The 27,751-nt window shown below is 47.1% G+C and overlaps 2 protein-coding genes across 2 annotated transcripts; both read left to right on the top strand.

Annotated features, from left to right (window-relative positions):
- Nucleotides 1-11,666: 11,666 nt before the first annotated feature.
- On the top strand, nucleotides 11,667-14,551 carry LOC138769156 (uncharacterized). The gene is made up of 4 exons (XM_069947418.1): nucleotides 11,667-12,022; nucleotides 12,665-13,246; nucleotides 14,079-14,149; nucleotides 14,493-14,551. Exons 1-4 carry the CDS (start codon nucleotides 11,778-11,780, stop codon nucleotides 14,513-14,515), a joined length of 921 nt encoding a protein of 306 aa, XP_069803519.1. The 5' UTR covers nucleotides 11,667-11,777; the 3' UTR covers nucleotides 14,516-14,551.
- Nucleotides 14,552-14,577: 26 nt separating this feature from the next.
- Nucleotides 14,578-20,167, top strand: LOC138769157 (uncharacterized oxidoreductase YrbE-like). The gene is made up of 6 exons (XM_069947419.1): nucleotides 14,578-14,659; nucleotides 15,084-15,214; nucleotides 16,534-16,641; nucleotides 18,408-18,526; nucleotides 18,986-19,142; nucleotides 19,443-20,167. The coding sequence occupies exons 4-6, from the start codon at nucleotides 18,410-18,412 to the stop codon at nucleotides 19,589-19,591; spliced, it is 423 nt and encodes a 140-aa protein (XP_069803520.1). The 5' UTR covers nucleotides 14,578-14,659; nucleotides 15,084-15,214; nucleotides 16,534-16,641; nucleotides 18,408-18,409; the 3' UTR covers nucleotides 19,592-20,167.
- The last annotated feature ends 7,584 nt before the right edge of the window (nucleotides 20,168-27,751 follow it).

The following is a 27,751-nucleotide window of genomic DNA, read 5'->3' as shown; positions in this document are numbered from 1 at the left end:
TTGGTCTGGGGTCTGTATTTGTTTAGGAGGTCAGGTCTGGGGTCTGTATTTGTTTAGGAGGTCAGGTCTGGGGTCTGTATTTGTTTAGGAGGGGTTTGGCATGTATATTAAGGCTGGGTTCACACTACATATATTTCAGTCAGTATTATGGTCCTCATATTGCAACCAAAACCAGGAGTGGATTAAAAACACAGAAAGGATCTGTTCACACAATGGTGAAATTGAGTGGATAGCCGCCATATAACAGTAAATAACTGCGATTATTTTAATACAACGGCCGTTGTTTTAAAATAACAGTAAATATTTGCCATTAACCCCTTAAGGACAGAGCCTGAAATGGCCTTAAGGACAGAGACAAATTTTATGAATATGACCTGTGTCACTTTAGTCATTAATAACTTCGGGATGCTTTTACCTATCCGGCTGATTCTGAGATTGTTTTCTCGTGACATATTGTACTTCACATTTCTGCTAAAATGGAGTCGATACTCATAACGAATCTTTATGAAAAACACCAAAATAACGTGAAAAATTGTGAAAAAATGCATTTTTCCAACTTTAAAACCTTCCTGCTTATACAGAAAATGGTTATGCCACATAAATTATATATTAAATAGCATTAGCAACATGTCTACTTTATGTTGGCAGCATTTATTAAACGATCTTTCATTTTTTTTAGACAATAGGAAGCTTAAATCATTAGCAGCAATTTTCCAAATTTTCTGTAAAATTTCAAAATCAGATATTTTCAGGGACCTGTTCAGGTTGAAAGTGTATTTGAGGGGCCTGTATGTTAGAAAGCCCCACAAAGCACCCCATTTCAGAAACTGCACCCCCCACACTCTGCAAAAGCATATCCAGAAAGTGTTTTAACCCTTTAGGGGAGTCACAGAAATAAAAGCCAAGTGTGTAAGAAATTTGAAAATTTTTATTTTCTGTGCAGAGATTTTATTGTAATCCAATATCTTTCATAATGATAAACCTATTACCAGAGAAATGCACCCCAATATTGATTGCCCCGTTTCTGCAGTTTATAGAAATACCCCATATGTAGCCGTATTGCGCTATTTGAGGAAACCACAAGCCTCAGATATAAAGGAGCGCCCAGTGAATTTCAACGCCTCCGGTTATTTTTGACCGTACCACTTCAGGTTGGCAGAGGCTCTGGGGTGCCAAAACATTAAAAACACCCCTAAAGGGACACCACTTAGAAAACTACACCCCTCAAGGAATGTAACAAGGGGTGTGGTGAGCATCTGGACCCCATAGGGGCTTCACAGATTTTCAGAACAATGTGGTGTAAAAAAGGAAAAATTCTATTTTTTACACTAAAATGTTTTCTAGCCTTCATTTTTCATTTTTACAAGGGGATAAAAGAAAAAAAAAACACCAAATGTGTAGCGCAGTTTCTCCCGAGTACAGAAATACCCCACATGTGGACATAAAGTGCCAAGCGGCCGCAGGACGAGCCTCCAAAGGGAAGGAGCGCCAATTGTCCTTTGCAAGCTGGATTTTACTGGAATGGATTTCAAGGGTCATGTCGCATTTACAGACCCCTCGTGCTGCCAAGACACTGGAAACCCCCCACAAGTGACCCCATTTTGGAAACTACACCCCTCAAGGAATCTAACAAGGGGTGCAGTGAGCATATGGACCCCACTGGTGACGGGCACAAATGTGGAACAATGTGACGTGAAAGGGAAAATTTTCATTTTTTCACTTCCTCGGCACAAATGTGGCCGTCATCAAGGGGTCCATATCCTCACTGCACCCCTTGTTAGATTCCTTGAGGGGTGTAGTTTCCAAAATGGGGTCACTTGTGGGGGGTTTCCAGTGTTTTGGCAGCACGAGGGCAATGTAAATGCGACATGGCGTTCATCATCCATTCTGGCCAAATCCAGCCTCCAAAATCCAAATGGCGCTCCGTCCCTTCGGAGGCTTACCCTGCACCCGAATGGCGCTTTATGTACACATGTGGGGTATTTCCGTACTCAGGGGAAATTGCGCTACACATTTAGTGTTTTTTTTTATCTTTTAACCCCTTGTGAAAATGAAAAAATCAAGACAAGATCAATGATTTAGTGTAAAAATTAAACATTTTTTACACTAAATGTTGGTCTAGCCTTGATTTTTTTCCTTTTCCACAAAGGGTTAAAAAAGAAAGTGAACACAAAACGTGTAGGGTAGTTTCCCCTGAGTACGAAAATACCCCACATGTGGACATAATGTGCCATATTGGCACAGGGCAAGCCACCAAAGGGACAGAGCGCCATTTAGAGGCTGGAATGGAGGATGGAGGCCATGTCGCATTTACAAAGCTCCTGTGCTGCCAGAACAGTAGAAACCCCCCACAAGTGACCCCATTATGGAAACTACACCCCATAAGGAATCCAACAAGGGGTGCAGTGAGCATATGGACCCCACTGGTGATGGGCACTTACGTAGAACATGTGCCGAGAAAATAAAAAATACCATTTTTTTCATTTTCACGTCCCAAATGTGGCCGTCACCAGGGGGCCATATCCCCGCTGCCCCCCTTGTTAGATTCCTTATGGGGTGTAGTTTCCAGAATGGGGTCACTTGTGGGGGGTTTCTACTGTCCTGGCCGCACAGAGGCTTTGTAATTGCATCATGGCATCCTCTAATGGGAATGGCAGCCATACCTACTTAGCTGGGGAAAAGGGACAATTCTAATTTATTTGGGGGTATTAGGCCAATTATTAGTTTATAAGGTTGGAAATGACAGGTGTCCATCAAACTCAACCTGTGTTGATCCAGAGGAAGGCAAAAAACCCTCGTGAGGCAGACGACAGTAGCCTCATCACAGGGAAAAAATTCCTTCCCGACTCCATAATGGCGATCAGAATAATCCCTGGATCAACGTGACCCCTGAAATAGGAATAAGGGACAGAATTTAGATAATGTAGAACCCCAGTGACGTGTGGTGCACCTTGAAGCGATCCAGTATGCAGAGGCCGGGGTGATCAGGACAGGTGTCACACTGGAAAATGGTGTCCTTCCTGATCCCCCGTTACGCCACACTCTGTACTTCTTCTGGGGTCTCCTGTTTTCCAGTGTGGGGGACGTCACCTGGAAAATGTTGTCCTGGTGCGATCCGGGGTCCCTCATATCCAGAAGCGCTGGGTCCGCTCCATGGCTGCTAAATATTAAGGCTTTATTACGGCTTCTGATATTTTTGGATTGTGCAGCAAGCTACAGTAGCTCGGGCAGCGAGGGACCGGAAGAGGGGGTGCTGGTATAAAAGTTATCCCCGTACAGGTGGTGACCTTTATCCAGCAGTGGGAAGATCAGTTCCTGGACGATCTCCCCACTAACTCCGAGGATGGGGGGGGAGGGGGCATCTGGGGGCAGGATTCGGGTGTCCCTTCCTTCATACACTGTAATGGTACATGTACACTGCGGAATGGCGAAGGATAACCCTTTGTGCATTCCGCAGCTGGCACCCGCCAGCGGACTGATGCAGGCGTGCGTCTCCGCTCGTGTTACACTCCATTCTATGCACGGGCGGATTCCGCCCTCTGTCCAAAGAATGAACGTGTTCATTCTTTGGACGGACAACGGAATCCGCCCGTGCATAGAATAGAGTCTATGACACAGGCGGAGACGCACGCCTGCGTCAGTCCGCCGGCGGGTGCCAGCTGCGGAATGCACAAAGGGTTATCCTTCGCCATTCCGCAGTGTGCACGTACTCTAAATCTGTAAGTGTACCCTGAGGTACACTCACAGAGTTTGTAGAATTTCACGCCATACTGTGATCTCTTATTGGGACGGTACTGGCGGAAAAGACGTGTCTGGGGGGCAGTGTACGCTACGCTACCCCCAGACACGTCATTTGATGATGATGATGAGGATGAATGGAGGAAAGAAGGATCCCCCCCCATTCATTCTCACTGGCTGTTTCGGTGTCGGAGGCAATAATAGCATATGCGTCCGACGCCGAAAACACCCTGGGGGCCATCTTTATACGGGGACTAGTATATGGGGTATGTAAATGTTTATTGTAAAACTTTATTTCATGTAGTGTAGTGTAGTGTAGTGTTTTTAAGTTTTTTTTGACAGTAAGAAAATAATATCCCTACGCCAAGAAAGGAGCTGCTGATAAATGCCGCACTTACGTGCGGCACTTATCAGCAGACAGTGGCGGTAGGATATAGGGGGGAAAAAACGCTCCTACGCCAAAAAGGAGGAGTTGCTGATCAGTGGCGCACTTACGTGCGATGCTGATCAGTACTCAGCGGCGTTAGGGCGCAAAAAAAGTAAAAAAAAAAAAATTGGGGGAAAAAAAAAAATCTTTTTAACCCAAAGCAACTGATCAGTGAATGATATTCACTGATCAGCCGCTAGGGGGCAGTAGAGAGAAGATTGCCGGAGATTACCGAGGCCCGCCGAACACGAAGACCCGAGTCTTTCCGAAGATTTCCGACGCTGGACGAACAAACCCGGAAGCGACGCGAAGAAGACGCGAGGACGGCGCGGACCGCAGATCTTCGCTCCGGACGGCCAGATCAGGTGAGTATGGTACACCTGCACCACACACACCTGTTCTGCACCTCTCAGCTACCTAGCTGAGGGGTGCAGAACTCGGCAATACTGTTTTTTACAGTATGATCGCCGTGATGGGCCGGCCGGTACTGGCCGGCCTATCACGGCGATCGTGGGGGTGGCATCGGCGCCATCTTTGGTGGGGACACTTATGGCGATTGGTGCTATCTCGGACAGCACCAATCGCCATTGCTTTCCGGGCCACCGGGTCACCGATGACCCGGAAAGCTGTTTTCAGCTGCTATATGCTGATCTGTATTGATCAGCATATAGCAGCGATCATCGGCACGGGAGGGGTTAATCACCCCCCCCGTGCCGACGAGCAGAGATGGCCTGCTATACATTATAGCAGGCCATCTTCCCCGACCGCTGTGTGTGAACACACAGCGATCGGGGAAACATCGGGCGTACCTATACGCCCGTTTGCGTTAAAGCCCACCCTGCGGGGGCGTATAGGTACGCCCGATGTCGTTAAGGGGTTAAATGGCGGCCATCCACTCAATTTCAACATTGTGTGGACAGATCCTTTCTGTGTTTTTAATCCACTCCTGGTTTTGGTTGCAATATGAGGACCACAATACTGACTGAAATATACGTAGTGTGAACCCAGCCTTATTTAGGGACCTTGGTCTATATTAGTTTATTAGGTGTCTCGTCTGGCATATGTATTTAGTTATGGGGTTCAGCATGGTTTTGTACTTATAGGCCCCGTTCACACTGAGCAAACACGGCGGAGCTCTCCGCCACGGAAACCCGTCATGCTCAGTGTTCTGCTTTGAGTGAATGAGAGGGCATGCCCTCCTCCGCTGCTGCCACTCTCCGCTCAAGGTGGTGACAGGTCATTTTTTTGAGCGGAGAGGGGAGGACGCGAACGTGCACGCACCCTCTCATTCACTTAAAGCAAAACACTGAGCATGGCGGGATTCCGCGGAGGAGAGCTCCACCGTGTTTGCTCAGTGTGAACGGGGCCATTTAGGAGTCTGGTTTGGGTCTACTGATTTTTTGGTTCTGGTCTGGGGTCTGTATTTTTTTTAGCAGTCTTGGTTCAGGGTCTATATTAGTAAAGAGGGTCTGGGGTCTGTATCTGTTAAGGACAGTGTCGGGGAACCTGCATCCAGTAGCGGATTATAATAGGTCCGTTTTGGGCGGTAGCCCGGGGCGCTGAGCTCCTGGGGGGCCCATGGCCACCCAAAAAGACTGATACTTTTAGTGGTGAAATGTCAGGGCATCATGACATTATCTATCCTGTACACCAGGTTGCCATAGTTACAGTGGGTGGGGGGGGCTTGGTGAACAGCCCGGGGCCTATGCTAAAGTTAATCCGCTCCTGCCTGCATCCATCCAGTTGTTACATATCTACCATGATGGGAGATCTGTAGGTTCCACAGCACTGATTTAGGGGGTCTAGTATGGGGTCTGTGGGTCAATGTTTATTTGGGTAGTCTGTCTGGAATTAGTATTTTTTTTAGGTATGTGGTCTAGGATTTATATTATTGGGGTATCTGTTTGTTTAGGGGTCTGTATTTATTCTGTGGACTGGTCTACAGACTGGAATTAGAGGGAATATTATGAAGGGAGTCTGGTGGCTGTACTAAATTTGGGATGTAATAAAGATGGCCATACACAGTACTCTAGTGGGCTATATGTGTGTCCCTTAAAGGTGAAGTTCACAAAAAAAAAATGTTTGTTTGTTGATGGGGGTTTTTTTGGTGCCAGAAAGTGCCAGAGATTTGTCAATTACTTTTATTTAAAAATATTCAGTCTTTCAGTACTTATTAGCCACTGTATGTCCTGCAGGAAGTGGTGTTTTTTCCAGTCTGGAGAGCAGGAGAGGTTTACTATGGAGATATGCCACTGCTCTGCACAGTTCCTGACATGGACAGAGGTGGCAGCAGAGAGCACTGAGTCAGACTGGAGAGAATACACCACTTCCTGCAGGACATACAGCAGCTGAAGAGTGGACGAGTGGATATTTTGAAATAGAAGTAAATTACAAATCTCTGGCACTTGCTATGACCAGTTGATTTGAAACAAGTCTCATAATATGTATAAGGTTGATATAAGCCAACACTAGTAGACGTAGTCGGTAACTCTCAGCATGTGAATGAAGGAGTCAGACGGCAAATGAGTGTTTTCCTTCCCGCAATGTGACCTTGAAGGTCTGAGCCTCATCTCTAATACATTAGTGCAGATCTTGCTGCGGGTTAATGAAATCTCCTGCGGGAACGTTCGGCTGAGTGTTTCATCATTCCTCCCATTTGGGAACATTACAATAAACAGAATTCGGCCTGTAATTGTAGCTAGGGATGGATGTAATATTTTATTACAGCGGCAGTAAATACCTTGGACCACAATGGTGAGGCGAGAGCCGCGGCTTTGGCTGCCACTTCCCAATCAATAAGGTCTCTGATGAGAGTATAGATTGACTGCTGACGTCAAGACCTGGAAGATCTCCCCAAGATTGATGGCCGGCGGCACTTTTTGGACAAAGTGAAGTTTCAATGTCTGGCGGTAGAATCCCCAGGAGGATGGATGTCACACGGGAGCGCACGTATGTTTACCACCTTGTTGGGGAGACGTTTATCAGTCTGTACATTCTACCCAGTATCCGTAAGACCATAAGCAGGAAAGTTACTCAGTGAGGATTATCTGCTAGAGATCTGCAATAGAGGGTAACTACAGGAACATTACAAGATCAAAACCACATGACATGGATAAGGTAAATGGTAGACTGGTACATAGAGATAGAGGGCCCTGCCCACCAGGCCTTACATAGGGAGAGATTACCCTGCCCACCAGGCCTTACATAGGGAGAGAGGGCCCTGCCCACCAGGCCTTACATAGGGAGAGAGGGCCCTGCCCACCTGGGCTTACATAGGGAGAGAGGACCCTGCCCGCCAGGTATTACATAGGGAGAGAGGACCCTGCCCACCAGGCCTTACATAGGGAGAGATTACCCTGCCCACCAGGCCTTACATAGGGAGAGAGGGCCCTGCCCACCAGGGCTTACATAGGGAGAGAGGACCCTGCCCACCTGGGCTTACATAGGGAGAGAGGACCCTGCCCGCCAGGGCTTACATAGGGAGAGAGGACCCTGCCCACCAGGCCTTACATAGGGAGAGAGGACCCTGCCCACCTGGGCTTACATAGGGAGAGAGGAGCCTGCCCGCCAGGGCTTACATAGGGAGAGAGGACCCTGCCCGCCAGGGCTTACATAGGGAGAGAGGACCCTGCCCGCCAGGGCTTACATAGGGAGAGAGGACCCTGCCCACCTGGGCTTACATAGGGAGAGAGGACCCTGCCCGCCAGGGCTTACATAGGGAGAGAGGACCCTGCCCACCAGTCCTTACATAGGGAGAGAGGACCCTGCCCGCCAGGGCTTACATAGGGAGAGAGGACCCTGCCCACCAGGCCTTACATAGGGAGAGAGGACCCTGCCCGCCAGGTATTACATAGGGAGAGAGGACCCTGCCCGCCAGGGCTTACATAGGGAGAGAGGACCCTGCCCACCTGGGCTTACATAGGGAGAGAGGACCCTGCCCACCAGGCCTTACATAGGGAGAGAGGACCCTGCCCGCCAGGTATTACATAGGGAGAGAGGACCCTGCCTGTGAGGCCTTACATAGGGAGAGAGAACCCTGCCCACAAGGGATTACATAGGGAGAGAGGAGCCTTCCCGGGAGGGCTTACATGGTGAGAGAGGACCCTGCCCGGGAGGGCTTACATAGGGAAAGAGGACCCTGCCCACCAGGACTTACATAGGGAGAGAGGAGCCTGCCCACCAGGGCTTACATAGGGAGAGAGGAGCCTGCCCACCAGGGCTTACATAGGGAGAGAGGAGCCTGCCCACCTGGGCTTACATAGGGAGAGAGGACCCTGCCCACCAGGCCTTACATAGGGAGAGAGGACCCTGCCCACCTGGGCTTACATAGGGAGAGAGGACCCTGCCCACCAGGCCTTGCATAGGGAGAGAGGACCCTGCCCGCCAGGTATTACATAGGGAGAGAGGACCCTGCCTGTGAGGCCTTACATAGGGAGAGAGGAGCCTGCCCACAAGGGATTACATAGGGAGAGAGGACCCTGCCCGGGAGGTGTTACATAGGGAGAGAGGACCCTGCCCGGGAGGGCTTACATAGTGAGAGAGGACCCTGCCCGGGAGGGCTTACATAGGGAAAGAGGACCATGCCCACCAGGACTTACATAGGGAGAGAGGAGCCTGCCCACCAGGCCTTACATAGGGAGAGAGGACCCTGCCCCCGAGGGATTACATAGGGAGAGAGGACCCTGCCCACCAGGCCTTACATAGGGAGAGAGGACCCTGCCCACCAGGCCTTACATAGGGAGAGAGGAGCCTGCCCACCAGGCCTTACATAGGGAGAGAGGAGCCTGCCCACAAGGGATTACATAATGAGAGAGGACCCTGCCCACAAGGGATTACATAGGGAGAGAGGAGCCTGCCCACCAGGACTTACATAGGGAGAGAGGAGCCTGCCCGCCAGGGATTACATAGAAAGAGAGACCCTGCCCGCCACAGCTTACATAGGGAGAGAGGACCGGAGGCTGCAGAAGGAGAGAGGCTCGACGGGGGAACGGATGGCAGGTGAGTTGTGTTGTGTTTTTTTTGTTTTTTTTTGTGAGTTATCTGCACTGGGGGGAGGGGGGGGGGCATCTATAAGAGGGGGACAGAGGGGGACCATCTATAAGAGGGGAACAGAGGAGGACCATCTATAAGAGGGGGACAATCTATAAGGGGGAAAGAGGGAGACCATCTATAAGGGGGGAACAGAGGAGGACCATCTATAAGAGAGGGACAATCTATAAGGGGGAAAGAGGGGGACCATCTATAAGGGGGGAACAGAGGGGGACCATCTATAAGGGGGAAAGAGGGGGACCATCTATAAGAGGGGGACAGAGGGGGACCATCTATAAGAGGGGGACCATCTATAAGAGGGGGACCATCTATAAGGGGGAAAGAGGGGGACCATCTATAAGGGGGGGAGAGGGAAGAGGGGGCCAGCTGACATCCTCTGTGCTGTTGTGACCTCCCCTATAAGATCAGTACCTTCCTCTCCTGACATCCTCTGTGCTGCTGTGACCCTGTGACCTCCCCTATAAGATTAGCACCCTCCTATCCTGACAATCTCTGTGCAGCTGTGACCTTTGGGGGGGGGGGGGGAGGGGGCAACAGCAGGAAACCAGGTGGCAATATGTTTATTGGGGGCAACAGCGGGTGAACAAGTGGCAATATGTTTATTGGGGCCGGGGGCAGTGGAGATGGGGTGGACAATGTTTACTGGGGGTAGCAGCAAAGGAAACAAACATTGCCCGGGAGGGCTTACATAGGGAGAGAGGACCCTGCCCGGGAGGGCTTACATAGGGAGAGAGGACCCTGCCCACCTGGGCTTACATAGGGAGAGAGAGGAGCCTGCCCGTCAGGGCTTACATAGGGAGAGAGGACCCTGCCCACGAGAGGTTACATAGGGAGAGAGGAGAGAGGTGAGAGGTGAACAACAGTAAATCTGTGAGGCTCCGTGTGTCCACTTATGTAGGCCGTGAGATGTAGGGCATATATCACACTGTAAGGAATCAGTAATGATCATGATTGTATAGGCGTCATCTTATCCTCCTTCTCCTCCTCCTTACTCATGTTGCCGCCATTTTTTTGGAGCTCGGTTGCTATTACTCGAGTTTTGTCAATAAATTCTGGGATCAAAGATTTGGGCTGTCTGGAATTAGAAAAACATGGCTGTTTTTTCTTTCCAAAAACAGCTCCACCCCTGTCCTCAGGTTGTGTGCGGTATTACAAGTCTGCTCCATTCACTACAATAGACCTGAGCTCCAGAACCACAGCGGCCTGTGCGTTCACACGTACAGGATCCGCAGCAGATTTGATGGCGCTGATTCGCTTTGAATCTAATCGGAGCCATCAAATCTGCTGCGGATCCTGCACGTATGAACACATGCTTAAAGGGAAAGTGTCACTTTGTTTTTCTGATCCTGAAACGCGGTCATTTTCTGTACATTATTTTGCAGCCATCTTGTCTGCTGAGTTAACGGCATTTAGAGATATGCTTTGTAGCAGCTACATAGACATACACGCATATCGAACCCTATATACTTCTATGGGAGAATTTTCTTGGCATGCAATGTGACCTGTGCAAGGAATGGAGGGCTGAGCTCTATCACCCATTGTGCGTGACCTGATCCTGTACACATTAAAAGCCTCAGCCCCATTGACTTCAATAGCCTGAATGCAGACAGACAATATTCGGATTATTCCTATATCTATATTCTCCCCGTCCCCTGTTCTGCACAGAGCGCTGCTATACAGTCATCCACCGCTAGATGCCGCCCCATACACCGCTACGTTCTAATGACCGCGCTGAGCAGCATTCACTTCCGGTTCATTGTAACCTCCGTTTCCGGGTCAGTTGAGTGGTTGATTTTAGAGCCGTAAACTCGGCAAGAAGTGCCTGAAGGTCCTGAAGTGTGTGCGGGGGAAGACATTAGAGGCTGCACCTCCCGCTCACAGCGGTGTAGACGGGTCGTGGGACCTCTGTATACGGCATATCCTCTGGGGTACGGGGGGAGGGGGCGGTATATAGCTATATAGTCAGGGAGTTGTCATATCGTATAAATGGGAATGAGAGGGTTAAAGCTTTTCTAGTCACCATGGTTACCTGTATACTATAGGAGACCCCACCATATATATATATATATATATATATATATTTATATATATATATACAGTATATATGATGTTTTATAGTATTATCAGATATCTTTTTTTATACTTATTTTTAATTTTTATTTAGAAAAATTCTATAAAAATAGCAAGAAAACCCCCAGCAATTACTCCCCGACATGCGCAATGTGGAGCCCTGTGGCCCTGGGGGGTGATGGGCCCTAAACCTGTAATACGAAATATAATGTGAACTATGTGACTTGGCAGATAGGGGGCGACAGTGAGCAGAGATTGGTCATAGAATAGGTGGGGGATATACACGTATACGTAGGTGAGGTATGAGAAGTCAGTGCTGGGAGGCCCCCCCGCACCGTTGTCGCCACCTTCCCCCCCGCACCGTTGCCGCCTTCTTCCCCCCCCCGCCCTGCTGCCGCCTTCCCCTCCACCCCGCTGCCGCCACCTTCCCCCCCGCCCCGCCGCCTCCTGATCACGGACTGAGCTTTTCCCGACTTTGAGTCTTCTCTTTGTCATGGGACGGAAAAAGAAGACGCTGCACGACTATGCGGCGGAGTTCACGGACCTGGCGGTGAGGAGACACGTCATAGAGCACGATGACACGGGAGAGACCTCGGTGGTGGAGACTTTGTACTGTAAATCCTGCGAGCTGCCCATGCGGGTGAGACGGGACCGGATCCTGGAGCACCTGGCATCAGGGCGGCATTACAGGAACCGCAGGCTGATCAAGCAGCACTGGAGCCGCGCACCTGTACTCGTGTAAGTAATGGCGGCTAGTCACAGCCTCAGTGTCTTGTATTCTCATCTCCTGTTACTTTTTGGCCGACAATTATATCTCCTCGTTCCCCCATTAAAATATATGGGGGCACGTGATCTGTATGAGGAAAAAGCAGCTGCCTGAAACCCCTTGTCGTCTTAGAGAACAATAGGATCCAGTGTGTTAAAATGCACAAGGGCGCCACCCCTGTCCTCAGTCTGTGTGCATTATTGAAGTTCAGAGCCATTGCAGTGAATGGAGCTAAGGCAGGGTAGGACACCTTGGCTCTCCAGGGTTTGCAGAACTACAACTCCCATTATGCCTGGAGAGCCAAGGTGCCCTACCCCAGAGCTAAGGTTGGTGCCGCTATAATTTTCTCGATAACCCATTTAAATGTAGGATCTCAAGGACAGGGGTCCAGTTGGAATTAGTCAGGGGTCATGTCTATGGGCCGGCCGGCTGAGCTCTCTACAGCGATGTCTCCGAGACTGTGAGCAGAGCAGCAGAGCACACACGTATTCCAATAGGACCCAGCATTAACATAATGGCGGACAGTCCCTCCTTCTACATAACGGGATTGTATTGTGGCTGGAGATATGTAACATTGGGAGACCTCAGTGTATCCTGCTCTTTCTCTTTCTTAGAACGACAGGCGCAGAACACGTTGAAGACCTCTCGCTGCCTCTGGACGCCGCTCTTCATCCTCCGCCCTCCTTCATACTGCAGGCTAACTCCATCAGTAATACCATCAGCACCAGTAATCCGGTGCCATCACCGCCTCTCCATCGCCATCATCCGTCCTCGCTTCCTGGTCACCCAAACATCAGTTCCACCACCAACATCATAACTGGAAGGGAAGATCCGGTGCCGTCTACCTCCTCCTCGCTGCTCTCATCATTCGGGACCATCCATATCCAAAATCCATCCATCTCTTCCAAGCACACCAACCAAAGGCACGTGATCTCAGAAGCTTCCAATAGCCTTGTCCTGGGAGGACTCTACAGCAGAGATGGCTCTCAGGAGAGGAATGTTGGCCTGGTTGTTATAGGGGTGAGCTATGGCAGCCAGGCCTTGCTTCAGAGTATAGCAGAAGACAATGGCTGTCACCTCTGCTACATTGTGGAGAATCAACGTTTAGCGGTGGAGACGGCTTTTAGCGAAGGACTTTTAGCCAAGACAAGAGTGCTGCAGGAGCAAGATGTGGACATTGCCCTTACTGACCAAAGGTGAGGCTGAACCCTGAGCTTTAAGGTGAATAGTTGCATCTTAATCTGAGAATATTATTAAAGGAGAAATCCGGTGAAAAACTTTATTAAAGTATTGTATTGCCCCCAAAAGTTATACAAATCCCCAATATACACTTATTATGGGAAATGCTTATAAAGTGCTTTTTCCCTGCACTTACTACTGCATCAAGGCTTCACTTCCTGGATAACATGGTGATGTCACTTCCTGGATAACACGGTGATGTCACTTCCTGGATAACATGGTGAGGTCACTTCTTGGATAACATGGTGATGTCACTTCCTGGATAACATGGTGAGGTCACTTCCTGGATAACATGGTGAGGTAACTTCCTGGATAACATGGTGATGTCACACCCTGACTCCCAGAGCTGTGCGGGCTGTGGCTGCTGGAGAGAATTATGGCAGAGGATGCTAAGTGTCCCTCCAGTGCCCTGTGTCCCTCAGTGTCCCCCTGCCATCATCTTCTCCAGCAGCCACAGCCCGCACAGCTCTGGGAGTCGGGTCGTGACATCATCATGTTATCCAGGAAGTGACAACAACTTTTGGGGGGCAATACAATACTCTAATAAAAAATTTTGACACACAAGTGGACTCCAGTATTGGAATATGGCATCGGTGTCAAACTCGCCGCTCTCTAGTTGTAACGAAACTACAATTCCCATTCACATGTTTCTTCCACTCAGGGTGATAATCCAGGCCTTTCATCTCTATGATTTGTGCTTTCCTGTATGACATGTTCTAGATATCATTATGGCGTCTTCTAGCTTGTCTGATTGTTGCTTTGGTTCATCTCTCTATCATCTTATCGCAGAGTGTCTGGAGTGGTGATTTGTTCTCCCCCAGAAGTGGCAGCCGCTATGACCCTGGAGGCGCTGAAAGCTGGTAAGTGAGCGGTGTGGTTGTGGCACCTTATTGACCTTTTCCTGAGGATTTACACTGCCTGTGCACAACCATCACCAATGCATGTGGAGTAGGCCAGGCTGAGCAGGGGTATGACTTTCTTCCTTTGACGATATGAGGTTCCCCCTTAAATTACACTAATACACATAACTAGTCCTAAAACTTGTAACATATTATAATAACTTCATCTGCTCCTTTACACAACGACGACAGTGAAAAAGTTAAACCGTGACAATGTTCTATTGTTTGGAGATTACTATTACTTTTTTGTATGAATACGATATTACATTTGTATCATTTGATAACTTGCACTTTTCTTCTGTAGAATCTAAATGTGAAATGAATTGACAAATATTTGCACAGATCTCTGTGTTTGTTTGAAGGGAAGGCGGTACTGTGTGAGAAGCTGCTGAGCGCGTGCCGGGAGACGGTGGAGGCGTGCTTCAATGAGGCCGACAAACAGGGCAGACCTCTAGTGTGCGGCTTCTACAAGTAAGTTAAGTGGCGGGGTGTGTGCTGCGTGTAGATGTAATGTGAGAATCCGCACTATGAGCTTCACCAGGAAAGGGGACCCGGCCTTCTCTACATGATGACCTGGCCAGGATATGGTGTCCGTGTGATCGGTGGGGACCTGGATCTGACTGATCAGGAGAACGCTGGATGGGGCTTTGCTTCTCTCCTTTTTTCTTTTTTTTTCTCCCATCTGCCTTATTCCTCCTCGGCACACCTCCAGCTCTTATGTAGTTATTTGTCTTTTTTAACATTCTTCATCTCCCTTTGGCCGCCATTAATATGATTGTGGCCCCTCACTTGTTCAGAAATTACATCCCGCAGCAAGTGCATTGTATGCTGAGAGTTGTAGTAGGTCGGGAGTTGTTAGAGGTTGCAGTCTTAAGATGGTGTGATGTCTCCACAGACGCTTTGATCCAGCCTTGAAATATTTATTTAAGAAGATTCATCAGAAAAACGCTGTGGGCCGAATCCAGAAATTGTCGACAGTCAGCCGCATCTTTCCCTGCTCTTCTGTTAGCAAGATCAAATCGTCAGGTATCATTAAAGGGGCCGGCTACTATATAGTAAAATTGTTCAGTATACAGTATTAGTAAGTGTACTCACTGTATATACTGACAGCAGCTCCCTGTGTACTCACTATATATACTGACAGCAGCTCCCTGTGTACTCACTGTATATTACTGACAGCAGCTCCCTGTGTACTCACTGTATATTACTGACAGCAGCTCCCTTTGTACTCACTGTATATACTGACAGCAGCTCCCTGTGTACTCACTGTATATACTGACAGCAGCTCCCTGTGTACTCACTATATATACTGACAGCAGCTCACTGTATATACTGACAGCAGCTCCCTGTGTACTCACTGTATATTACTGACAGCAGCTCCCTTTGTACTCACTATATATACTGACAGCAGCTCCCTGTGTACTCACTGTATATACTGACAGCAGCTCCCTGTGTACTCACTATATATACTGACAGCAGCTCACTGTATATACTGACAGCAGCTCCCTGTGTACTCACTGTATATTACTGACAGCAGCTCCCTGTGTACTCACTGTATATACTGACAGCAGCTCCCTGTCTGCTGTCAGTATATACAGCGAGTACACAGGGAGCTGCTGTCAGTATATACAGAGAGTACACAGGTAGCTGCTGTCAGTATATACAGTGAGTACACAGGTAGCTGCTGTCAGTATATACAGTGAGTACACAGGAAGCTGCTGTCAGTATATACAGTGAGTACACAGGGAGCTGCTGTCAGTATATACAGTGAGTACACAGGGAGCTGCTGTCAGTATATACAGTGAGTACACAGGGAGCTGCTGTCAGTATATACAGTGTGTACATAGGGAGCTGCTGTCAGTATATACAGTGAGTACACAGGGAGCTGCTGTCAGTATATACAGTGTGTACACAGGGAGCTGCTGTCAGTATATACAGTGAGTACAGGGAGCTGCTGTCAGTATATACAGTGAGTACACAGGGAGCTGCTGTCAGTATATACAGTGAGTACACAGGGAGCTGCTGTCAGTATATACAGTGAGTACACAGGGAGCTGCTGTCAGTATATACAGTGAGTACACAGGGAGCTGCTGTCAGTATACACAGTGAGTACACAGGGAGCTGCTGTCAGTATATACAGTGAGTACACGGGGAGCTGCTGTCAGTATATACAGTGAGTACAGGGAGCTGCTGTCAGTATATACAGTGAGTACACTTACTAATATTGTACACTGAACAGTTTTACTATAAAGTGTCCAAAGCTTTTTAATGTGACTGCTGGGAGTGCCGGGGTAAAAGCAATGTGAATTATACCATACCCTCTTTGGTTTCCTTCTTTCTGACAGGAGGGATCTTCTATAACACGGCGCTCCATGATATCGACATTGTCCTCTGGTTACTAGGACTTAGCCTGCCGGACACTGTGTTTTCCCTCGGCCATGCTTTCTGTTCAGGTAAGTGCAATAAACATATACACAACCGAGCCCCATTATTATGGCCATCAGCTAATATGATTGGCCAGGAGGGACTTAATAAGGTCCAGGTAGGTATCACAGGTATCTGATGCCATGCTACCAGCTGCTGGCGGATCCATAGAGACAACACTACCCTCTGCACGGATGAGTGGCCCAGAGAACATCCCCCAGATTGTAACATCTGCCCCCACCAGCTTGTGTTCCTACAGCCCTTCCATTTTTTAATGAAGAAAAAAACGTGGCCCATTGAATGAGTCAACCCTTTACCATCCAGAGGAGAAGACAGCCCTTTACCATCCAGAAGAGAAGACAACCCTTTACCATCCAGAAGAGAAGACAGCCCTTTACCATCCAGAGGAGAAGACAACCCTTTACCATCCAGAGGAGAAGACAGCCCTTTACCATCCAGAGGAGAAGACAGCCCTTTACCATCCAGAGGAGAAGACAGCCCTTTACCAACCAGCGGAGAAGACAGCCCTTTACTGATCAGAGGAGAAGACAGCCCTTTACTGATCAGAGGAGAAGACGGCGCTTTACCAACTAGCAGAGAAGACAGCCCTTTACCAACCAGCGGAGAAGACAGCCCTTTATCAACCAGCAGAGAAGACAGCCCTTTACCAACCAGCAGAGAAGACAACCCTTTACCAACCAGCAGAGAAGACAGCCCTTTACCAACCAGCAGAGAAGACAGCCCTTTACCATCCAGCAGAGAAGACAGCCCTTTACCAACCAGCGGAGAAGACAACCCTTTACCAACCAGCAGAGAAGACAACCCTTTACCATCCAGCAGAGAAGACAGCTCTTTACCAACCAGCAGAGAAGACAGCCCTTTACCATCCAGCAGAGAAGACAGCCCTTTACCAACCAGCGGAGAAGACAACCCTTTACCAACCAGCAGAGAAGACGGCCCTTTACCAACCAGCAGAGGAGATAACCCTTTACCAACCAGCAGAGAAGACAGCCCTTTACCATCCAGCAGAGAAGACAGCCCTTTACCAACCAGAGGAGAAGACAGCCCTTTACCAACCAGCAGAGAAGACAGCCCTTTACCAACCAGCAGAGAAGACAGCCCTTTACCAACCAGCAGAGAAGACAACCCTTTACCATCCAGAGGAGAAGACAGCCCTTTACCAACCAGCGGAGAAGACAGCCCTTTCATAGTCCTGAACACTGAAGCCATTTTAGTCATGGGACTTGGTTATCAGAGGAGCAGTGATGTCCGTCAGCTCCAGAGCCCCAGTAGAGATCAGTATATGCTTTGTGTTATATGTGTCTGGTGCATAATGGTGGTGGGCTTCATAGCTGACATTTACCTCTCACATCAATGGCGCCTGGTGCTCTGCATCTCTTATTTCCAATGGCGCCTGGTGCTCTGCATCTCTTATTTCCAATGGCGCCTGGTGCTCTGCATCTCTTATTTCCAATGGCGCCTGGTGCTCTGCATCTCTTATTTCCAATGGCGCCTGATGCTCTGCATCTCTTATTTCCAATGGCGCCTGATGCTCTGCATCTCTTATTTCCAATGGCGCCATTTCTTCTCTCACCAGAGCAGCAGAACAGTTAACAGACTGCTTAGTTTTAGAAATACCCCCCCCTGAGACCATACATGTATATACAAACCCCATTTAGATGTGTGGAAGTGCAGCTAGTTAGCCATGTGTGAACATCCTCCTAGAGCTGAGTCTTGTCAGATGGATACAGGAGAGCACTGCTTGCTCATGATATGTTATTGGTTTCTACCCCAGACATGACCACCTTGAAGGACTTGGACACTGTCAGCATCAGCATGAAGTTTTCCAGTGGAGCCATCGTGAACCTGGACGTCAGTCAGCACTGCACCAAATCCTGTGATCAGAGACTGGAGGTAATGGCACTCAGTGATGGGGCCTGGAGTGTATGGGGGAACTGGCACAAGGCGTGCAGCTCTGCCATACACTCCATAAGCCCCACTAGTACCAAGTGCTGGGATAATACATGTACCCCACATGTCATGAACATAAGTCATTTGCCCTTTTATATAGAGATGCCTATATGTTAGGGATGGGGAACCGTTGGCCCTCCAGCTGTTGCAAAACTACAACTCCCATCATGCCAGGTCAGCCAACAGCAACAGCTGAAGGGCCGAAGGTTCCCCATCCCTGCGATATGTCATCCCTTTATGATTGCTGGGGGTCACAGCCCTGATTTAGCATGGCGCCTTACATGCCATAGGCTGCTGGGTGGGGTCACCGCCATCTCTCAGAGGCTTTGAGTTCAGATCTGTTCTACTGCTATCACAGGCACACGGGGCGTCATGTAACATCGCTGTCATCTTCTCTTCCAGCTGTATGGATTACAAGGATCGTTGCGCTTGGACAATCAGAACCCCCTGTGCATTATAGAGAACGGTTCCTCTTTCCCTACGCCCTCCCAGACGCATAATGAACGATACAGAGAAGCCTACAAAGAGCTATTCCGTCATTTTCTGCGTACTATGAAAGGTCGGTGTTGATGATGACGATGATATATGTGACATTTCAGCACTTAACTACCAGCATCTGAAGAAGTTGGATGCCGCCCTAGGCTGCCTCCCACTTTTCCAGGTGCAAGTGCATTCGTGCTCAGTGAACATTGCCAAACGCAAGTTCGCTCTACCCTATTGTTTATTTATCTAGTGCTGACCCCATCTACACATCAGCCACTTATTTCTATATAATCACAGAGCGGTTACCGCCATAGACTCTTCCAGTCATCATGACCCCAGCGGAGGTGACAGACTTGGGTGTCCTCTTCTCTTGCAGGCGTATCACATCCCGTCATTACCAAAGAGCAGTATGTCTGTGCCCTGCAGGTGGCGAGAGCGGCTGAACAGTCCTGGGAGAGCGGCTCCGCTGTAGACTTGGCGAATGAAGCTGTGGATGCATCTATTATCAAGACTGAGATTATGTGAGGCTTCCGTCTCATCTCTGAGGAGAGGATATAAACCGCGTTGTATCCCCCTCCCCGTTATTGCTGTTCTTCCTGCGTTCTTGCACTTACCCTTCTATGTGGCACTGACCTGATAGCCACGGCCTTTCTATTTATCTCAAGTAATATTAATCTTCCATTACTTCATAAAGGAGACCGTTCTGTGCTGGAACCATAGAATGTTCTATATAGAGGCTGGCACGCTCTACTCTCGTTCATTGGAGGCAGACGTTTTGGAAAAAGAGTTGTTGTTCAACCATAGAGTTAAGAAGCATGGGGCGTTGTATGTGAGTCAGGGGTCTCCCCCACATATCACTGATATTGTTCCAGGCTGTAGGTGAAAGATGAAGAATGCCTTAAATCTAGAGAAGATACGATTGCTGCTCCGTCATCATGTGTGCTCTTTATGCTGCTATGTTAGGAATATGTCACTATGGGACACAAGCAGTTGCTATGAGTGCTTCCCTTAAAGGGGTTCTCCGAAAAAAAATTCTTTCAAATCAACTGGTGTAAGCAAGTTATATAGATTTGTAATTTCCTTTTATTTAAAAATCTCCATTCTTCCAGTACTTATCAGCTGCTGTATGTTCTGCAGGAAGTGGTGTATTCTCTGCAGTCTGTCACAGTGGTCTCTGTTGCCATCTCTGTCCATGTCAGGACCTGTCCAGAGCAGGAGAGGCTTTATATGAGGATTTGCTACTGTTCTGGACAGAGGTGGCAGCAGAGAGCGCTGTGTCAGACTGGAGGGAATCACCAATTCCTGCAGGACGTACAGCAGCTGATAAGTACTGGGAGACAGGTTTTTTTTTTTTTTGTTTTGTTTTTAATGGAAGTAAATTACAAATCTGTATATCTATCTGAAATTAGTTGATGTATTTTCAGCAAGTTCTGTCTGTTCCTAGGAAAGCTGGATGATAACCAGTTGATGAAATCTTGTTCAGAGAGAAGAAATCAGGGACACTCACCAAATGTAGCAAAACGTAAGTTTCTCTTTATTCCACAACCAGGCACCACATGAGATCGGTGGACGAGCAATAGGCAACAGCTGTTTCGCACGTCACAGCCCTAAACGTCATCACGTCATACCGTCTTTTTATACATAAACATATAACACATTAGCATAATTAGAAAAGACTAACATATCCAAAGACCCTCAATAGAGGATAAAGGAAGAAACGTAAAAACATCTAAGCACAATGCAACATTACTTTTAGATGAAACAATGTTATATACTAAAAGGTAAAGCAATTTTATATCCATTTTTCACCAACAGGTACCGTGGATTCCTGACCGATCATTTAGACCTAAAGGGCCAAGTGCCTCCATCCGCAGAATGAGGTCTGTCTCTCTCTGCAACAATCTGACGTCACGGTTGCCTCCTCCTGGCGGCAGCTTTACCTGTGTCAAACCCATAAAGCATAATTCAGAGGTATTCCCCGCATGGACTGTACGCATGTGTGTGATTAACCGAGGGCATCCTTTGCCTGTTTTTATAGATCTCACATGTTCGGAAAAACGTACATACATAGATCTTTTTGTCTTTCCTAAGTAGTAGAAACCGCATGTGCAAATCAATGCATATACTACATATGTAGTGCGACAAGTTATAAAGTCCCTCACCTCCCAGAGTAACATGTTGGACGTCATTTAATTGGGCACAATATTGGCAATGATGGCATTTAAAATTCCCCATCTTGTTACTACTTGTTCCCAACCATGTTTTTTTTCTTATCCTGGGCCTCCTTATCCCTAAATCTACCCCTCACTATTTCATCCCTCAGGTTGCGGCATCTACGGAACGCTATTAGGGGGCGCTGTGCAGCAAGATCTACTAGTGCGCTATCCTCCAATAGGTGCCAATGTTTATAAATGGCTGACTTGATTACGGAATTCATGGGGGTATGTTTAAACGTAAAGACAAATCTTGTTGCGTTTTTTTTGTTTTTTATCCCGATGTTGTCGTAATAAGGTGGCACGGGTAAGACTACAGGCTTTTAAGCTGGCAACATTAATTATTTCCTGTGGGTAACCTCGTTCCAATAGACGTGTACTAAGTGCTTCTGCCTGAGACTCAAAAGACTGGTCAGTATTATTAATCCGACGTAATCGGATGAACTGACCATATGGTACCGCATGCTTAATGTGAACAGGGTGATAACTCTTATAATTCAGTAGCATATTGGTGGCCGTCGGTTTCCGATATCCACTGATATGCAATTCACTATCCCCCAGGATGCGGGTGTACAGGCTGTACATCGTCGATTGCTCAAGTCGGCTAATGTGGATGGAGTGTACGTCCAATATATCTGTGAAATGTTATCTTTTGTCCTCAATCACAATGCCTTCCAGTTCGCTGAACAGTGGTACTGTCAGCGGGCTGGAACGGCGATGGGGACGCCGGTCGCCCCTACTTTCGCAAATTTATTTTTGGCGGAGTGGGAGGATGAGAAAATTTTTAATGACCGGAATATTTTTATTTCTAAGATAGCATTGTTCACTAGGTATATAGACGATATACTTATTATATGGTCTGGGTCAGAATGTGAATTCCAGCAATTCATGCACTACATTAATGACAACGATTTTAACATGTCCTTTACGTCTGAGTTTGGTGGCACTAAATTACATTTCCTTGATGTACAACTAGAAGTAGTCAATAGTGAATTGCATATCAGTGGATATCGGAAACCGACGGCCACCAATATGCTACTGAATTATAAGAGTTATCACCCTGTTCACATTAAGCATGCGGTACCATATGGTCAGTTCATCCGATTACGTCGGATTAATAATACTGACCAGTCTTTTGAGTCTCAGGCAGAAGCACTTAGTACACGTCTATTGGAACGAGGTTACCCACAGGAAATAATTAATGTTGCCAGCTTAAAAGCCTGTAGTCTTACCCGTGCCACCTTATTACGACAACATCGGGATAAAAAACAAAAAAAACGCAACAAGATTTGTCTTTACGTTTAAACATACCCCCATGAATTCCGTAATCAAGTCAGCCATTTATAAACATTGGCACCTATTGGAGGAGGATAGCGCACTAGTAGATCTTGCTGCACAGCGCCCCCTAATAGCGTTCCGTAGATGCCGCAACCTGAGGGATGAAATAGTGAGGGGTAGATTTAGGGATAAGGAGGCCCAGGATAAGAAAAAAAACATGGTTGGGAACAAGTAGTAACAAGATGGGGAGTTTTAAATGCCATCATTGCCAATATTGTGCCCAATTAAATGACGTCCAACATGTTACTCTGGGAGGTGAGGGACTTTATAACTTGTCGCACTACATATGTAGTATATGCATTGATTTGCACATGCGGTTTCTACTACTTAGGAAAGACAAAAAGATCTATGTATGTACGTTTTTCCGAACATGTGAGATCTATAAAAACAGGCAAAGGATGCCCTCGGTTAATCACACACATGCGTACAGTCCATGCGGGGAATACCTCTGAATTATGCTTTATGGGTTTGACACAGGTAAAGCTGCCGCCAGGAGGAGGCAACCGTGACGTCAGATTGTTGCAGAGAGAGACAGACCTCATTCTGCGGATGGAGGCACTTGGCCCTTTAGGTCTAAATGATCGGTCAGGAATCCACGGTACCTGTTGGTGAAAAATGGATATAAAATTGCTTTACCTTTTAGTATATAACATTGTTTCATCTAAAAGTAATGTTGCATTGTGCTTAGATGTTTTTACGTTTCTTCCTTTATCCTCTATTGAGGGTCTTTGGATATGTTAGTCTTTTCTAATTATGCTAATGTATTATACGTTTATGTATAAAAAGACGGTATGACGTGATGACGTTTAGGGCTGTGACGTGCGAAACAGCTGTTGCCTATTGCTCGTCCACCGATCTCATGTGGTGCCTGGTTGTGGAATAAAGAGAAACTTACGTTTTGCTACATTTGGTGAGTGTCCCTGATTTCTTCTCTCTGAACAAGATTTCATGAAAGTTTGTTTACTATATGCGGGAGAGCACCACCAGTAGCTGCGGTGCATGGGGATACACCAGTCTATGGTCGTGTTCAGATGTATGGGAGTGCCGAGGTGTCTTATCTGTGTTTGGATTGTAACCAGTTGATGATCCTGACCACCATTACAGGGGTTATCAATGAGCTTTCCAGGTCTACTAATGCCGGTTATTCCTTGTCTGATCCTATACTGATCTATAACTTAGGGGAGCGTAATAGTAACTATACTGGTTGTCAGCCGTCCCTGCAGTAGTGACAAGGAGAAGCTGAAGGGGTTGTGGCATGGAGTTTAGCAAAATTCACTACGTGTTGTTCATGTGCTCAACATTTGAACTATTTGCAGACGTAGAAGCCCTTCCCCCTTTCTTGAGATCTCATCTTCTATTATTACAGCTAGGTGGCTTGTAATCCTGTCCCAGCTGAGCAGAGGAGGAAACACTTTATATTGGCCCCTGACCTTTAGCTAAGTTTGGTCCTTTGTAGTAGTCCTGAGCTTCATCTGGATGTGTACCTGTATAGTGGTCCTAACTAGAGATGAGTGAACTTGCTTTACATTGGGAGTCGGCCAAGGGGGTCGTGCGAACATGGCTACTTATACTGGGAAAGTCACTGGTGTGTTGTGTGCTGCAGCAGATTGCATTTATTGTCTATACTGGATAATGGCGATCGGATACTGGATACAACCACGTTAACCAATGTTCGATAGTGAATTAGAACGATGCAAGAACTCCTGGTTAGACGTCAGGGCAAGAGACACCAACTTAGGGTCCTATTACACTAAGCCATTTTTAACGATAAACGATCGCAAACGAGATTGTTCATCTTTAACCTGAAATCGTTCACCATATTACACAGAACGTTAATCGTTTAAATTTGAACAATTTAACGTCGATAATTGTCCGGGACGATTATCGTGTAATAGGGCCCTTGGCCTCCAGCTAAAACCAACACTCATATTATCTGCCTGCAATTGAAAATAAAAGTGAAGATGAATCCAACCGAGAGTTCTTGGATGGTTCTTATTCACACATGAACATTGGAAAGCATGGATACAGCAGCCATAGGCTGTGTCCTGGTTTTCCTGGCTGCTCTAGGGCTGCATCCAACTTCTCCAGCAGCGGGAGTCAAATGCTGAGCGTTCAGGTTTGGCAAGTTTGCTCATCTCTAGCCCTGACCTTTATCTAGACCTGGATTTCTGGTCCTGACCTGTATTGAAGCCTGGACCTTTCATTCATGTGAATCCCTTTAAGTGCACATACACATTTGGAGTTTACAGTCTCATATATTTGCCCTTCATCGCCATACTCGGCATCAGGATGATTCAGTCTTTCCCGATCCTCTAACATAATGCTGTGTTACAGATTTTAGGCCACTTTGAGAGGAGGAAGGGAAATTACATTGTGAACCTACAATGTTGTCACCCTGTGTGGTGGAATTGGAGTGACAACCTTTATCGTCACTACTTTTAGGTAGTGGAAGTGAGAACCCGTATAACAGTCTAGGAGCATACATGACAACCCTTATGGGCCTCGCTGCTATGTGGGCAAGGGAAGCACCAGCCTCTATATGCTAGTGACAACCTTATTGAGCCACTACGTGGTAGTCCGTGTTGGTGGGTTATCCGGTCATCCATCACACAGTCCTCAGCCACATATGAAGCCGTATTGTTTGGACCTTTGTGTCTCCGTAGGAGCCGGCCCTTTATACTATGCATTTCAAAGACCAAAAATTCTATACTTATTATTACTGCCGAGTAGCTGCAGGTAACTTCTCTTTTCTTATGAGTTTACTGTAGATTGTGTGTCCTATAGTTATCAGATCGGGGGTGAGCACTGACCCGGTCACTACTGTAACCTATATATATATATATATATATGAGCTGTATATAATGTATACATTATTTATGAAGTATAAAGCTCTATCTCTTATCTCATAGTGATTGTTGTTACTCAGTGTATTGGACTGTGACACAACCGGAGGGGATCGCTCGATCTAACTGTGGGGATGCGCTGGGATCCCCCTTTTTCACGAAAAACACAGATCCCATAGACTGCTATTGGGGGACCCTTAGCATGATCTGCCTTTGCACTAGGAAATGTCCTATTTTTTCCCTTAGCGTATCACAACACTGATCGTATGAATAGATGCAAAGGATTCAATGTCCCGGTCACTGATCCACAAACACAGACAATTTCATGGGACATGTGAACAAGGTCTTAGTGTGTTCTCTCCCAGCTCTGTGTCATGTGACTAGGACAAATTCATAATGTAAGCTATGGGCCTGTCCTGGCCTTATAGACAGAGACAATGGAGAACAGCACAATCCCATCATTGGTTGTGGTCTGCGGAGGGGGATTCATCAAGACCGGATGATAAAACTGCTGCATTTGTGTATATCTGTTATGATCCGTTTTTTTGCATTGACTTTCATTATTTAAAAAAAAAGATAAAAACTAGATCAAAACATATAGTCGACCACGAAAAAGGATGCGTTTTGATCTGTTCATTTATCCTTTATTTTTATAATGGGAGTCAGTGTCTAAATGGCCGCACATGCACATTAATCCGTCTTTCCTTTGATGCAAAGAACAGGTTGCTCTATTTCTATAGATCCCGATAATCCGGTCATTTACCACAACATGACGATTGTTTGAATTCATTTTTTTTTTTATTATGTGACAGAAGAAAAAAAAGCAGATCACAACAAAATACAGTTTTAGTTTTGCCATGAATGTTACACTGTACAGATGATAGGATCCACAGTCCCACTAATACTGCCCATAAGTAGCATCGGCATGGCCTAAAGCACGGGGAGCTCATCCACACCTAAGCACCTCTGCTGCCAAAAAGTGACCAGGATGGGAATCAGAGACTACCATTAGATGATGGGGGTGATAGTGCTTGCTGTCCCTGAACACAAATCTCTCTCCTCTACTTATGTCCATATGTTGTTTGCTACAATGTATCAGTGTAGGAAGCAGATCAGCAGCCGGGATTATCTAGATTGGATACAACTGCAACAAAACTTCATCTGTGTGGAATAGTAAAAGGATAATTTACATGGCTGCTTCCTTCCAAAACAGCGCCACCCTTGTGCTCAGGTTGTGTGTTGTTTTGCTGCTCAGCTCTCTTGAAGAGAATGGAGCTTAGTTACAATCCTGCACACATCCTGGGGGCAGAGGTGGCGCTGTTTTTGGAACACAATTTAACAATCTTGGTGAAGCCCTTTAAACTAGAGGTGTACATAGGATGGCTGTCTGCTGCCTCTCCTGCTCCTCCCCAACCAGGAGCCAAGCATGCATGTGTCCTCAGTGGAGAGGAGGGAGGAAACTGCTGACGACTCTCATTGTCCCCAGAACAAAAGGATCAGGCATCTGAAAGACAAGATGCCTGATCCCTGTCTTCCCCCAAACACATTGGATGGGAGGTTTAGCCAAGGTGTATGTAATGTTCATGATCTTTAGCGTTGTCAGGGCAGGTTCCTGTTCACTGACAGCAAGCATCAAACTGACCCACAAACTAGAGCAGAAAACTGCAGAAGTTTTTTCAATACATTTAGGCTCCATTTATACAGATGTGACCAATTTTAGTGAAACCCTGCCCCCCCCCCCCCCCATATAACCTCCAGCAGGGTGTAAGGATAGCAGGTACACTCACATCCCTACATGCAATGCAGCGGTGCTGTGTATTATAGTGATGCTACCCAGGAACCTGTAATCCCATGTTACCATAAGGATTTTTCTGTCCCAAAGTGGCACTTTTCCCATTTGACCAGTTTACAGAATATGAACATAATTATAACCCCGGAGAGGATGTCACCATATCACCAATCCATAAGAGAAACTGATCGCTGATCTCAGGGAGCGCAGCCAAAAATAACACTGCCGGCTGCTGGTTAAAGCACTCAATGCAGTGAAATCCTGGGTGCATTGTTCCCTGGGAAACACGAATATGCAAAAAAAAAAAAAGAGCCTGTGGAGCGTCATTTAAGAGTCTCGAAACCCAGGACTAGCTTTACAAATCCCAGATAGGACACAGAACAAGTTTTAGAGGAAACATATGACTCTGCTGCTGTTTAAACAATGATCGTCCTTTCTGTGATTCTATGTCTGTGAGCAGCAGGGCGACCGTCCTCGAGTTGCGGGATCCCAAAGGTTTGTT

Source organism: Dendropsophus ebraccatus, chromosome 12 (assembly GCF_027789765.1).
Source record: "Dendropsophus ebraccatus isolate aDenEbr1 chromosome 12, aDenEbr1.pat, whole genome shotgun sequence".
NCBI lineage: Eukaryota > Metazoa > Chordata > Amphibia > Anura > Hylidae > Dendropsophus > Dendropsophus ebraccatus.
The sequence above is the reverse complement of the archived record's forward strand: the minus strand, read 5'-3'. Positions and strand labels throughout refer to the sequence as shown.